This window comes from Mytilus trossulus, chromosome 1 (genome assembly GCF_036588685.1).
Source record: "Mytilus trossulus isolate FHL-02 chromosome 1, PNRI_Mtr1.1.1.hap1, whole genome shotgun sequence".
NCBI lineage: Eukaryota > Metazoa > Mollusca > Bivalvia > Mytilida > Mytilidae > Mytilus > Mytilus trossulus.
In genome coordinates, this window is record NC_086373.1 from 7,618,326 (window position 1) to 7,634,353 (window position 16,028).

Genomic DNA, 16,028 nt, shown 5'->3' on the forward strand with positions numbered 1-16,028 from the left:
GTTCCTTAGGGTATCTAGTTTGTAAATTGTATCCGAAGTTTTGATCTATCAACAAACATGGTCGCCATTGCTAAAAATAGAACATAGGGGTCAAATGCAGTTTTTGGCTTATTACTCAAAAACCAAAGCATTTAGAGCAAATCTGACCGGGGGTAATATTGTTTATCAGGTCAAGATCTATCTGCCCTGAAATTTTCAGATGAATCAGACAACCCGTTGTTGGGTTGCTGCCCCTGAATTGGTAATTTTAAGGAAATTTTGCTGTTTTTGTTTATTATCTTGAATATTATTAAAGATAGAGATAGACTGTAAACAGCAATAATGTTCAGCAAAGTAAGATCTACAAATAAGTCAATTTGACCAAAATTGTCAATTGACCCCTTAAGGAGTTATTGCCCTTTAAAGACTTTTTTTCACAATTTGTTCATCATGTTGACTTACTTTAAAAAATCTTCTCCTTTGAAACTGCTGTATCAATTTCAGCCAAACTTAGGCTTAATGAGTTTCAGAGTATCTAGTATAAATTTTATATTTTATTTCCTTGTATGTCAAGAAACATAGCTCCTATGGCTAAAATAGAACATATAGGAGAAAATGATTATTTTTTTTGGCTTTTGAAGAAAAAAGGATGATCCAAAGAACATTTAAATAAATTGAAAAGCCAAAATAATCATTGATGAGAGATTTAACCAAAAGAATTAAGGTGAGTAATTCAGGCTCTTGAGAGCCTCTTGTTTTCTTTAAACTTTAAGGAAAATTTGAATTTCCCTTATGTTTTGATTGAGTTTTATCTTATAGCTGTTCTTCTTTATTTTCCAGCTTGTAAGAAATGGAAGTGGAGCAGGATCTCAGGTACATGTTGTTTTAAATTAAGTTGCATGGACCTTAGTTTTATAATGGCTTTAACAGTACATATATACCTTTAAGCCATTGCCAACCTTATAAAACTGAGTTCCATGTAGAAGTTATAAAGCTTTAACCCTTTTCTTGTCAAATTATTATTTTAAGAAAACTAAATAGTGTTTTGGGTTTTGTGTTGTATGCTGAATTTTGATTGAAACATATATCATCATAGATATATTCACTACTTTTAAAAGTAAAATTAATTACTCATTAAAAAAAAGGGTAACAATTTAATACTGTTGTTTTAAACTAAACCTGTACTCAACTGTGTATCATCAGTACAGCAGATATAGGTACTAACCAAGTGGGTGTGATCAATTTGGACCTCACAGGCTCACAAGGTAACAAAAATCGTTGTTTTGTTCACATAATATCAATGTGTACCTCAATCTAAACATATTTGTTGTTTTAAGAAATGATTTGGTCGTAAGTTGATTTTAAGAGATGTCTCATTATTTTCTCAAAACAAGAATAATTACTAAAAACGTGCAAATACTTGTCAAAGAAGTTGGCACTTGTCTCATCCGATATAATTCTATATTCGTTGCAACTATTTTTCTGATAGAAGGCCACTGTGCCTGTGTTATAAGGTCAAAAAATATATATGTCTGTTTCCTGCTGCCAAGGCAAATAAATCTGGGTCGGTAGGTTAGGAGATTTTTTATTTTTTTAAAATTATTTTTGCACTCCCTGTCAGATTTGCAGTCGGTTAAATGTCATGTTTGGTTAGGGTCCTGTACCCCAAAATGATTTAATCTCTCTACAGAAGCTTTAATTGAATAATCCTCCCAGTGCTGACATTTTTTAAGCCTTAAGTGTAGCACATTTGTGCTGGGAGCAGCCATTTTGATTGTTTGGGCATAGTAAGATACAGATCTGGATCGGACCGGAAACACATTTTTCTGGACCGGAATTGAATAAAAAGATCTAGGATTGGGGGGTTTGAGTCAGGGTCGGTCGGGAAACAGGAAACAGACATATATTTTTTTTTGGCCTAAGTATAGTTGTATCAATAATTGGCATTGAAATCTTTCATGCATATGATTTTTCGATATTTTATTTATCATAGGTAGGTTAATGATTGGTAACTATTACTTTTGCCCTATATTGGCTTTCTTTCAGGTAAAACATGTAAATATCTCAACAATTGTATCAAAATTGAAAGTTTGTGTTGGCATTCACAACTATTTGCACATTTACAAGTTTATTGTTCTTATTAAAATATAAAAGTTGTCTTATAAATAGGAAAAATTATTTTGGAGCAGGAATTTCAGATGTTGAGAAATTTACACTGAATGTTGATAAAATCAAACAAAGATTTTGTTGCCGTGTCAGTTCAAAATCAATCATGCCTGCTTGGTTAGTAACTTTATCCGCTGTACAATGATACACAGTGATACTATGTCAAGTAAGCTATGAAGGACCAAAACATGACAAATGGGAATTTATTAAAATGAAAAAATTTTGAATACTGAATTCAGTTAAAAAAAGGTATGGAGACTTGATGGCATTTTGTGTATCTAAATTTTGGAATGAATTGCAAGATTTCTAAAAGACTAAAAAGAAACCCATGAAAAAGTTTCATCACCCATAAAGCTCAGAATATTGTGCTCCACTCACTTCAACTGTCCAAAAAAAAAAAAGCTCAAAGCTGGTCATGAGAATAAAGTTTTCATCTATCACGGAAAAGATCATTTCTGGTCTACTGTGTTTTTTGGCATTTTGACTAAAGCTTTCTATTCTGTCTTTTGCAATATATCATTTGAATATAAAAAGAAGGAGATGTCAGACTATTTACTGATCAGGGGATGTGAAAATATACAGTTCATTGTAAAAAAAAAGAAGTAAACTATAAATAAAACCCATACAGGATATGATGCTAAAATTGTGTAATTATTTATTAGAAGATGTGGTATGAGTGCCAATGAGACAACTCTCCATCTGCAAGTCACAATTTTTAAAAGAAAACCATTATAGGTCAAAGTACAGTCTTCAATGGGGAACCTTGGCTCACATCAGACAGCAAGCTATAAAGGGCCCCAAAAATGACTTGTGTAAAACCATTCAAATGGAAACCAACGATCTAATCTATATAAAAACAAGATTCTTTCATTATTTGCTTAAAAGTCATCATGAAAGATATCGTAAAAATGTCAGACAACTTTGTGTGTTTTTTTTTATTGTGCACATTATTATTTCAGAAGTTTGTATTTGATCCTTTGTTTTTGCAGGATGGTGGTGGAGTAATGAGAAAGAAGTCATTTAACAGAAATGTGGATTCTACCTTTAAACAACAAGTTGTTAACAGTAATAATCTATCACAAAGTAACTCTTTTAGGAGACGAATTTCTCCTTCTAATTCTGTAAGTTGAAGTAAACTCAGCACAATGTTTTATACACAACAAATAGGGCCTTGAAATCTTATTTCTTTTGCTAAAATATTGGTTGTAACACTGTATGAAATATATGAAAATGAACATTTTTTTTTATTCAAATGTAGTAAAAAGCTTTCACAATTTGCAGCATGTCCTGTGATGATTATGCATTATATTGAAGATTTTGAAAATGTTACACATTATTATTAAATATTATCTTTTTAGAAGACATCATTTTGATCTGGATAAGTATCAGAGTGGTTGTTCCAGAATTAAAAGAATTGAAATTAGAAAAAAAATCACTGTTTACAATCCTCATTCATTGAAGTACATCAGATAAAAACAAACAATGCAAATAATCATATAATAAAGAAACAACCATGTACCATCTTATTGTTTATAATGCTAAAAATTATTTGAAGTTTTTGAAGGCTGCTTTTGGACAATTAATTATCATTGTAAATTCATTCAAAACGATATCTGAATAGAAAACTTAGCAACCAAATAATTTTTTTTTCTCTTTATTTTCAGTTTAATAAACAAAGCCAAGGTTCAAGTCTGTTAACCAAAAATAGAATAGAGAAGGTACAGAGAGCAAGGTTATATTTACTTCAGCAGAACGGACCAAACTCATTTCTCATTGGTGGAGATTCACCCGATCATAAATTCAGGGTTATCATTGGTCCACAGGTAGTTACTTAGTGAGAAAGTATATTCATGTGCTTGTATTTTTATACCTTGACTAAAAATTACTTGATAATACTTAATTTACTACAGTATCAGAATGATTTTTCTTATATGAATTTTGTTGAAAATTAGCATGACCTTTCAGTTAGGAAAAATATAAATTTCTGATACTATATTGTTTGCAAGTATCATTTTAATTTTTTAAACAAAGCATGCATTCATTTTAACCAAAGATGCATTTACATATTAAATTTGCCAGTTTCTTGTCTTCCTGATAATATTTTGCCAGTTTTTTGTCTTCCTGATAATATTTTGCCAGTTTCTTGTCTTCCTGATAATATTTTGCCAGTTTTTTGTCTTCCTGATAATATTTTGCCAGTTTCTTGTCTTCCTGATAATATTTTCTTCTCCATCATTTGATTAATTTATGAACATTTTTTTATAAGATGAAAAAACTAAATATGATTTGATTTATTTACAATTATTTATGTATAGCTTATTTCTGAAAATATAGTTTTGTTGACATATAAATATATTATCTTTTCAGACGTGTAGCTGTGGAAAAGGCCCACATTGTGTTCATGTTTTGTTGACATATAAATATATTATCTTTTCAGACATGTAGCTGTGGTAAAGGCCCACATTGTGTTCATGTTTTTTTGACATATAAATATATTATCTTTTCAGACATGTAGCTGTGGTAAAGGCCCACATTGTGTTCATGTTTTGTTGACATATAAATATATTATCTTTTCAGACGTGTAGCTGTGGAAAAGGCCCACATTGTGTTCACGTTTTGTTTGTCATGTTAAGAGTATTCAAAGTACAAGAAGGGGACCCTTGCCTATGGAGCAGAACTCTGAAAAATTATGAGGTATGACTTGATCTTAATTGTATCATATTTACATATATTTTACCTACAGTTAGGACTCTGAATAAGAGTAAAGGAATTTGGTATACATAAGTTAGACAGCAACCCAATGAAAGAAACATCATTTGTGTTTATACTCAATAGTTGCCAACTTCTAGCTATGAAAAAAACATGTCACTATGGTACCATAATTAATTATCATAATTTTGTTGATCCTGTTACTAAAGTTGATGAAGGAACACAAAGAAATCCTACAAAAAATGAATTTGTAAAGTAAATTGTGGGAACTTGGTTTTGGAAACCATGTGTGACTTTTAACAAATGTATAAGATATCAGCTGATCAATTCACAACTACAAACTGAAAATATGTGTCAAGTTTTTCACCTGCTGATATTACACTCTATATGGCATATGCCACATGAAACAAATCAAGGATCTTTGAACAGTTGAAAAAATATGTATTACAAACAAAAAGAATACTAATTGGCAACAATGTTTATGTCTACATACATAATTTAGAGAATGAAATAGAATAAACAATGAAATATCATTTAATAGTCAGGTAATAAAAATGTAATGGCTATATGTATTTTTCATGCATGGCACTCTTAATTTATTTAACAAGCTTTTAAACTATGAAATTCAATTTCCAAATGTTTGTTTACTTTTAGGTGGAAAGTTTGTTCAGAATATATCAAAACAAAGTATCACTAAGAATTTCTAAGAAGAGAAAGGAGAAAGAAAATAAGAAGGGATCGTCTTCAGAGTCTGTATCACCTGAGGTCACACCAACACAGTCAGAAATCGGGTAAGTCACACTAGCCCCAGAACTACAGTGCTATTAATTATTTTTTATGCCTCCTTTAGGGGCATAACGTTTTTCCATCTATGCCTCTGTTCATTCCTTCTGTACTTTTGTCTGTTTGTCCTGCTTCAGGTTTTTGGTCAAGCTAGTTTTTGAGGATGTTGAAGCCAAATCAATTTTATTCTAAGTACACATGTTCCATTTCATATGATCTGTCTAATTTAAATTGCAAATTAGAGTTACTACACTAATTTCACAGTCCACTGAACATAGAAAATGATAGTGTGAGTAGGGCAATACAATTCAAAAGTGTTTTGAAAATCTCCCTCTTTCAAAGTAATTTTTTTAACGAAGAAAAGAGAAGTTTTTCAGCCTTTTTAAGATATGAAAAAATGAAGAAAAAGTCAATTTTATTAATCATTTGTATAAGTGACACACATTTTAAGAGCTTTTTTGTATGCTTCTTGTATTTTGATTATATAAGTGAAATCACTAATTGTAATGCGATGAAATTTGTTGTTACAGAAGTGTAAAGGAAGAAGAAGATACATGTCCAATATGTCTGCTGGAGATGCTAGAGGGAGAAAGTCTTCTCAAGTGTGAAAATGGCTGTCAAAATAGACTTCATCATCATTGTATAGCTGTCTGTAAGTACTATTACTAAACTCATCACAAGTCAGCGTTTAAAACACAATTTATGTTAGTTCTCTCCCTTTGAGCATTAAATTTAGTTTGCTTACTGAAGACTACAGAAATGGCGGAGAACAGATAAAGTTTGTGATAAGTTCAGTTGAAGAGAAACCGTTCTAGTTCATCAATATTATGTAATATAAAGTTTCATTAGCATTTACACGCCTCATTTCCATGGCAACTATTTCATTGAATTTTAATATTTTACAATAAGCTGTATTTTGCAAAACTTTTATGAATTTTTGGTCCTTACTGCTATTCAACTTCGTACTTCATTTGGCCTTTAACATTTTTATGCCCCACCTACGATAGTTGCTAATATGATCTTTCTAATTTTAAAGCCAAATTAGACTTTTGACCCCAATTTCACAGTCCACTGAACATAGAAAATGAAAGTGTGAGTTTCAGGTTAAAGTTTTTAATCAAGGTAGTTTTTGATGAAGCTGAAGTTCAATCAACTTGAAACTTAGTACACATGTTCCCTTTGGTATGCTCTTTCTAAATTTGATGCCAAATTAGATTTTTTACCCAATTTCACAGTCCACTGAACATGGAAAATGATAGTGAGAGCGGGGAATCTGTGTATTTTGGACACATTCTTGTTTTATTTGAGCCTCACTGACTAGTCTTTTGTAGACATAAGTCGTGTCTGGCTCAAATATTTAAATTTTAATCTTGGTATCTATAATAAGTTAATTTACATGCATGTTAAAAGTATTTAATTCTTAATTTACAAATGTGGATTTTACTATCAAATTACACACAGTCAAGACATATCTGTGTGTCAACAGTCTATCAAATTTGAATCTTAACCAGGAACATTTTTTGCCAATAATCAGAATTTACAGAATATATATATGCAAAAAGTAAAATATGATAATCAATGTATTTTATAATGATGATCCTGGTCACTTTGTTTTCAACACATCAACACAGTATATTGATCCATCTTGAGACCTTGCTTTCAAGTTAGATATATTTTATGGAGAAGAATTTGACTTCCACATTTACAAACTTTAATCTGAGTTAAAAATGTGAAAGAAATTATGATCTTATATGTAACTGTCTCTATTATAACAATTTGAATATGTTGTAGGGTTTGAGCTGTGTCGCAGACAGAATGACCCATTAATTTGTCCATTGTGCAGAGCAAAGTGGAAAGCAAACACATTTGAAGTGAAAAGGTAAGGACCTGTCTGACTGACTCAAATAGTTATTGTACCTACCATTTTAAAAATTGTCATTGTTTGCATATGAAATTCACATTTTATGTATTTAAATGTAAAATTTCTATCACAGTCATGAAGAACCAGTATCAAGAGAGCCACCAGGGGCCCCTCCAAACACAAGAGCTCCATCACCCCAGCCACAGGCGTCTGCAGCAGAGACCCGTCTTCCATATGCTGATCCAGTACCTTCAGAATTTAAGGAAATGGCCTCACCCTGGATAGAGGTTTGTTTCTAGGAATGATAAGAACAACTTACAGTATTGATAATATTGAAGGAAAAAATATACAGGGATACATGTTTAGATTTACTGTTTAATGATGCAATTGTTCAGATGTAATGCCATTTTCCAACCTTAATTTGTCACCCCAGATTAAAATAATTCAAAAGAAAAATAAATAGCAATGTCCCTTGAATAGGAATGAATATATTGTTGTAGGCATTGTAATGACCAGATTTCAAAACTATTGAAAAAAAAAGAATAACAGTCGTTCATTGTAAAAAAATAAGATGTGGTATGATTGCCAATGAGACAACTCTCCACAAGAGACCAAATGACACAGAAATTTCATTAGTCTTCTTTAGTTTTATTTAGAGATATTTGAGCATAACATTGACTTTTTCCAGGTGTTTGGAGAGGATTTGGTGTCCTGTTTTTTCACAAAGAATTGGTCAATAAGAGAATCAGCATTAAATCATTTAAGTAAAGAGGTACAGGCAGTGTTAATGAGAGGGATGGGAGAAGGTAGATCAGGTGTGCTGGTATCTCCAGAAAGACAGACAGCAACCCATACCACGTTAGAATGTTGCTGTCAGATACTGGCCTTTATGAGCAACGATCCGGTTTACAGAGTTTATGTTGCTTCATTGGTAAGTATCTATAAACCTTTTTTAGTAGTGTTATGAAAATAGTTTATTTTTTTTGTTTTCTTTTGCTGCCAGGTTAATTTCTAGTGTTACTAAGCTTAATATATACAACAAATGACAATGCATGGGACTTTATATAAACTTGTGTTTTAGTTGGAAATTATAATCACTGATGCAATAGAGTTATCTCCCATGTTCACCCAGAAAAACACAAATTATCTCCCTTTTATCATAGCAATCCAAATTTAATCCCTATGAGTAAATAATTATGTGGCATTGTTACTGAAATGATTTTATGGTAATTCAGGTAGTAGTATTCACTGTCTATCAAACAATACTAAATAACTGGTGTCCTTTCACCGAGAAATCAATATACAGTTTGAATAACAATTTGTTATGAATAAAGGAGAAAAGAAATTTATCACTTGAATTATCTTATTTCAGAGAACTTTAAGAACAATATTGTCATACACACCATGTAGAGAGCAGCATCAGAAGCTAAGACTAGAAAGATTACTGAAGTCTATAGTTGATGCTGTTGCTATCAAATGCACAGATGGAAACAGGTTTGTTTTAGTAAATAAAATGTATTATTCAGTCATGATTTTAGGATTTAGAAATGGTTGGTGTATTTTACTGAAATCCTAGTTGTGGAATCAATTTCTGGTACACATATGTACAAACTCATTTGTCAAATCCAAGATATATCATGTATAATATTTTCTGAATTGAGGTGTCTAGGGGGTTGAAAAATTGACCAGATACTATTAGTTATCAATTTGTAAAACAATTATATATTCATAGTAAAAATAATTTTCTAGCAAATAACTGTTGATAGTTTTTAATATAAAGCAAAAGTGAAGATGAAAAAAATCATGAAAATGTAAACCTTTAGAAATATGATAGAATTATTTGTTCCAGATAAACAGGTACCCTGAATGATATATTAGACTTGTTTGTAATTTTGTATGTGCAAAACTTTTTTCTTTCTTGTTTTGTTTGTGTTCATATTTCTGATGTAAATTACAGGCGTACTAGTCAGTTATCTTTATCAACAATAGTAGAAATAGGAAAGGGACAAGATGGAGAATTAGCTGTGGGTAAAGAAATACATAATTCTGGTATGTTTAAATTTGTTCTTTTTTATATTTGTGCAAAATTTTTTATTTTTGAAAGCCTTAATAAAACTTACAGATGTCTTGTAAATAAAAATAAAAGTCAGACAGATAAAATTTCATGACCGATCTGTATAAGATCAGATTGATTAAAAAAAAAATGGGTCCGGTGACCATCAAAACTAAAGTATTTCCTGATATTTGAAGAAAATCAAATGTTACAACAGACTAACTTTATGAGTGTAATTACAGTACTTTATTAGAAGAATATTAAATGTTCAGCCCTTCACATTAAGATAGACATTAACAATGTAAGAAGTTCTGAAAAGATAGTATGTTATTCTGTTACAGGTGGGCACGGATTACATGGTCTAGATTATATCATTAAGTGTATGACTGAAGATTATGATGGTGAATCAGTTGCCTGGCAATGGTTACTTGGAAGATTATATGTATTGGAGAGGTTATTTGAAGAATTTCACAACGAGCTGCTGCCGAGGAATCCACCAGATGGAAGATCAGCAGATGAAGAAGGTCCTGCTCCGTCCTCTAAGTCGAGAGACGTATATCATAAACCTTCCGTACAGGATAGACTCTTAGCCATTGCTAGATTTGCTATTAAAGGGGTTTCAAATTCTCACATGAGAATAAGTCGAATGTCTAGACGTGTGTTTCTACTTGTGTGTAGATTTTCTGCTCATATTGAAAGTATGATAGATGATTTAGAAGAAATGCTCACTGCTATTGACACAAATGTAGGTGCTAATATGAAAAAGCGTTTGTGGAGAATAGTTAATGATTTTCAATTGTCCGAAAAAATAGTTCAAGAATTACATCATGGTATTAGAAATAGTCAACATTCAGATGATTCACCCACTGTTACACCTGTGTCGACTCCACGGTGTAACTCTCCTGTAACACATTTAGATGGTGAGGCTTGTACTACTCGACCATTACCAACTGCTCCACCAAACACACCTATTCATTCAAGACGAAAACAAAAATCTAAAAGGACACCAAGCTTAAAAGTAGAAGAGGAAGGGAAAGAAACCATAGATGGCGTATCTAATAAATTAAGTGAAGTGCTAAACAATGAAATTACAGATACTGTCAACCCACCTGCTCAATCACCAGACAAAAATCCTCCACCTATTCCACCGAGACCATCAAGCAGACGTGGTAGTTATGAAATATTAGAAACAGGACCTATTTTAACCCCACCTCCACCAATATCACGTATTAGTTCAACTGTCATTCAAAAAAATAACATATCACCGGGCTTGTTAGAAACTGACTTCCCTGCTACTCCAGAGGAGATAACAGAAGTACATGCAAATAAAGCAGTAGATACAATTGAAAAAAGGGATATACCACATAAAAAAAAGTTGTTTTTGCCACTGAACACAAGCGATGATGTTTTTGAGGCACCTAATCCCGAAGATTCTACATTTGTAAACCCTCCATCTGAGAACAACTCTACAAGTAATGATTTAGACTTATCTGGTGACATATGCAAAGTAAGAACTTCATCTAAAATAGATGATCAATCTATACAAGGCAGCATAGAGGAACATTCCAAAAGTTTTAAAACTGAAACAGACAATACGACTGAAAGTGCAGTTAATTCTTCAGATTGTGTTCCTTTAGATTCTGTCGTAGGTCAAGATCTTACTGGATTAGATTATGCAGGAACCACAGAATTTCAGTATTCTATGTCATCAGATGAAAAGTTCTTATCATCTGATGACTCATTGGACCGACGAAAGCGCCGTAGATCTCGCTTGGCATCTTCAGACTGTGGATTGTCAAGTGATGAGTTACTGAACTTTGATTCACCCAGTAGTAAAGGCACACCTAATAGAGAAGACAGGAAAGTGTCGTTTAAATCAGAAGTTACATCTTGTCCATCACCAAAACATTTCCCAGACAATGCTGTCCATAACAGTATGTATGATCTCATTACTTACTGTAAATTCAGAAATTAATGCGAGGTTTTTATTATTGCGAAAAATGCGACAGAGTTGTAAACGCAAAAATTTAAACTCGCATTTTGAAATATTTTATATAAATTAAACATGATTTTTCTCAAAATCGTAAAAATTAAAATCGCATTTAAGTCTAAAATGACAAAATAGCAATAATAAATGCACACATTAATTTCTGAGTTTACAGTATTTTAAATGTACAATTTGTATGTGTGAAATTTGAGACTTTAAAAAATTGAATAATTCATGGGAAATATTATTATATGTTTCAATACAGATGTGTTTTTGTCTTTATTTCATATACTGTATGCAATATGTCTACTATATTTGGTGTATGGAAGGACTGTAAGGTGTACATGTACAACTGGCAGGTATCATCTGACCATGACCTCATTTTCATGGTTCAGTGCTCAGTGTTAAGTTTTAGTGTTTTTGTCTGGTTTTTTTTTAAAACTTTATGCAATAGGTCAACTATATTTGTTGTATGGAAGAATTGTTAGCTGTACATGTGTACCTGGCATGGTTTATCTCACCTTAACCTCATTTTCATGGATCAGTGGTCAATTTTTAGTTTTCTGGGTTAAAGTTTGGTTTATGTTTAAATTGTTTTATATTTAGGACTATCAACATAATATCAATGATTAGTAAAGAAGGCAGGACATATCAGAGTGTTCACTCTTGTGGTTAATATAAGGACAAGCGTTAAGAGGTGGAATTTGTTTAAACTATTTTATGCACAAACATTAAATCTTGGAAGGAGATGAAGCAGTATATGTTCTCCCAATGATTTTCACTTTTATTGAGAAAAACAAAAAAAACTAGAAAAGTTCATCTGATTGAATATGGAACATAGAAAATAATTTGAACAACAAACATAATTTTTATTTGATATAAGAAATGTCAAAATACATTTAATCACAGTTTTGTGAATATTACAGAAATAGTGACAACAATAATTTTTTAAAGAAATGAATGAATTATATAACTTTTGGCTGTAAAAATAAGACACCTAAAGTCAAATTAAAACCAATAGATTTTTTCCTTTGATCAGATAATGACAAAAATGGAGAATCATGTCTGTGTAAGGAGGAGATAGAGAAAGAGGAAGCCATAGCTTTAGCTAAAGCATTAGAAGTATCCAGTAAAGACCCACCTACACCTAAAATACCAGGATTAACTCCTACAGAGAGAGAGTTAGTGATTACCATTAGAATACAACCGGATGTAAGTTTTGTTATACTAGAGAGTTTCCAATAAAAGCCAAGCTTTCATAGACACAGACAAAAGAAAGCATATCGAAAATACCTGAAAACAACTACATTTGCAACTGCAATTCATTTGAAAGATTAAATTATAATGCTATAGTTACTTCTATTCTACAGCAATACTTGAAAAAAAAAATCATTTGGTCTTGTTTTAATCAAGTTTACATGACTCAAATTTTTTTATTTTTTTTTCTTAATTTCATAAAACTTTTTGAGGCTACATGATCTGTACCAATATAAAATGGTATGCTATACTGTATGCTTTTATTTTCTTAGATTTTCTACATCCTGTTTTTATATATAAGTTCTCATTGACATATATGATTTTTTTTCCATTTACTTAAACATAGAATCAACAACATTTAAGTGAGCAATAAATCACTGTACTTATTGTTGTTATAGGATTACAAAAGTCGAGACAATAATAATGATAATGATAATGCACCAAAGTTTTACTATGAAGATGTCCACTGGAAGAAAGGACCATTACTGGGCACTGGAGCATACAGCACATGTTACCAATCCAGAGATGTTAAAACTGGGGTCATTATGGCTGTCAAACAGGTAAATAGAACAAAACTTGCTTGTCCTTAAACATACTTCCCTATAGGTAAATATACTAATTTAAAAAAGGATAGGTTTGGTGTATTCAAATTGATTTGTGTTTGATTAAATATAGATGTTCATGTAAGAATGCACTTATTTATGTTTGAATTTTCAGATATTGTTCTGTAGAAATAGTGCCTCTGTACATATTTATGTTTGTATTTTCAGATATCATTCTGTAGAAATAGTGCCTCTGTACATATTTATGTTTGTATTTTCAGATATCATTATGTAGAAATAGTGCCTCTGTACATATTTCTATTTGTATTTTCAGATATCATTCTTTAGAAATAGTGCCTCTGTACATATTTATGTTTGTATTTTCAGATATCATTCTGTAGAAATAGTGCCTCTGTACATATTTCTATTTGTATTTTCAGATATCATTCTGTAGAAATATTGCTTCTGTACATATTTATGTTTGTATTTTCAGATATCATTCTGTAGAAATAGTGCTTCTGTACATATTTATGTTTATATTTTCAGGTATCATTTCTGTAGAAATAGTGCCTCTGAACATATTTATATTTGTATTTTCAGATATCATTCTGTAGAAATAGTGCCTCTGAACATATTTATATTTGTATTTTCAGGTATCATTTCTGTAGAAATAGTGCCTCTGAACATATTTCTATTTGTATTTTCAGATATAATTCTGTAGAAATAGTGCCTCTTTACATATTTAGGTTTGTATTTTCAGATATCATTCTTTAGAAATAGTGCTTCTGTACATATTTCTATTTGTATTTTCAGATATCATTCTGTAGAAATAGTGCCTCTGTACATATTTATGTTTGTATTTTCAGATATCATTCTGTAGAAATAGTGCCTCTGTACATATTTCTATTTGTATTTTCAGATATCATTCTGTAGAAATAGTGCCTCTGTACATATTTATGTTTGTATTTTCAGATATCATTCTTTAGAAATAGTGCCTCTGTACATATATATGTTTGTATTTTCAGATATCAATCTGTAGAAATAGTGCCTCTGTACATATTTCTATTTGTATTTTTAGATATCATTCTGTAGAAATAGTGCCTCTGTACATATTTATGTTTGTATTTTCAGATATCGTTCTTTAGAAATAGTGCTTCTGTACATATTTCTATTTGTATTTTCAGATATCATTCTGTAGAAACAGTGCCTCTGTACATATTTATGTTTGTATTTTCAGATATCATTCTGTAGAAATAGTGCCTCTGTACATATTTCTATTTGTATTTTTAGATATCATTCTGTAGAAATAGTGCCTCTGAACATATTTATATTTGTATTTTCAGATATCATTCTGTAGAAATAGTGCCTCTGAACATATTTATATTTGTATTTTCAGGTATCATTTCTGTAGAAATAGTGCCTCTGAACATATTTATATTTGTATTTTCAGATATCATTCTGTAGAAATAGTGCCTCTGTACATATTTATGTTTGTATTTTCAGATATCATTCTTTAGAAATAGTGCCTCTGTACATATTTATGTTTGTATTTTCAGATATCATTCTGTAGAAATAGTGCCTCTGTACATATTTCTATTTGTATTTTCAGATATCATTCTGTAGAAATAGTGCCTCTGTACATATTTATGTTTGTATTTTCAGATATCATTCTTTAGAAATAGTGCCTCTGTACATATTTATGTTTGTATTTTCAGATATCATTCTGTAGAAAAAGTGCCTCTGTACATATTTCTATTTGTATTTTCAGATATCATTCTGTAGAAATAGTTCCTCTGTACATATTTATGTTTGTATTTTCAGGTATCATTTCTGTAGAAATAGTGCCTCTGAACATATTTATATTTGTATTTTCAGATATCATTCTGTAGAAATAGTGCCTCTGTACATATTTATGTTTGTATTTTCAGATATCATTCTTTAGAAATAGTGCCTCTGTACATATTTATGTTTGTATTTTCAGATATCATTCTGTAGAAATAGTGCCTCTGTACATATTTCTATTTGTATTTTCAGATATCATTCTGTAGAAATAGTGCCTCTGTACATATTTATGTTTGTATTTTCAGATATCATTCTTTAGAAATAGTGCCTCTGTACATATTTATGTTTGTATTTTCAGATATCATTCTGTAGAAATAGTGCCTCTGTACATATTTCTATTTGTATTTTCAGATATCATTCTGTAGAAATAGTGCCTCTGAACATATTTATATTTGTATTTTCCGATATCATTCTGTAGAAATAGTGCCTCTGTACATATTTATGTTTGTATTTTCGGATATCATTCTGTAGAAATAGTGCCTCTGTACATATTTCTATTTGTATTTTCAGATATCATTCTGTAGAAATAGTGCCTCTGAACATATTTATATTTGTATTTTCAGATATCATTCTGTAGAAATAGTGCCTCTGTACATATTTATGTTTGTATTTTCAGATATCATTCTTTAGAAATAGTGCCTCTGTACATATATATGTTTGTATTTTCAGATATCAATCTGTAGAAATAGTGCCTCTGTACATATTTCTATTTGTATTTTTAGATATCATTCTGTAGAAATAGTGCCTCTGTACATATTTATGTTTGTATTTTCAGATATCATTCTTTAGAAATAGTGCTTCTGTACATATTTCTATTTGTATTTTCAGATATCATTCTGTAGAAACAGT

At 30.8% G+C, this 16,028-nt stretch overlaps 1 protein-coding gene across 3 annotated transcripts in view; it reads left to right on the plus strand.

Annotated features, from left to right (window-relative positions):
• The window catches only part of LOC134714053 (mitogen-activated protein kinase kinase kinase 1-like), a 39,883-nt gene that overhangs the window by 5,995 nt on the left and 17,860 nt on the right, over nt 1-16,028 (plus strand). For 2 of the 3 annotated variants that reach the window (XM_063575302.1, XM_063575316.1), the window contains 14 exons: nt 820-852; nt 3,135-3,266; nt 3,810-3,968; nt 4,723-4,839; nt 5,509-5,645; nt 6,168-6,289; nt 7,429-7,516; nt 7,632-7,785; nt 8,187-8,429; nt 8,871-8,992; nt 9,456-9,547; nt 9,893-11,485; nt 12,578-12,750; nt 13,194-13,355. In XM_063575302.1, the coding sequence (XP_063431372.1) occupies nt 820-852; nt 3,135-3,266; nt 3,810-3,968; nt 4,723-4,839; nt 5,509-5,645; nt 6,168-6,289; nt 7,429-7,516; nt 7,632-7,785; nt 8,187-8,429; nt 8,871-8,992; nt 9,456-9,547; nt 9,893-11,485; nt 12,578-12,750; nt 13,194-13,355 (3,327 nt within the window). Of the gene's footprint in view, nt 1-819; nt 853-3,134; nt 3,267-3,809; nt 3,969-4,652; nt 4,672-4,722; nt 4,840-5,508; nt 5,646-6,167; nt 6,290-7,428; nt 7,517-7,631; nt 7,786-8,186; nt 8,430-8,870; nt 8,993-9,455; nt 9,548-9,892; nt 11,486-12,577; nt 12,751-13,193; nt 13,356-16,028 lie in introns of all 3 variants that reach the window. The other variant, XM_063575309.1, reaches the window with a different exon arrangement.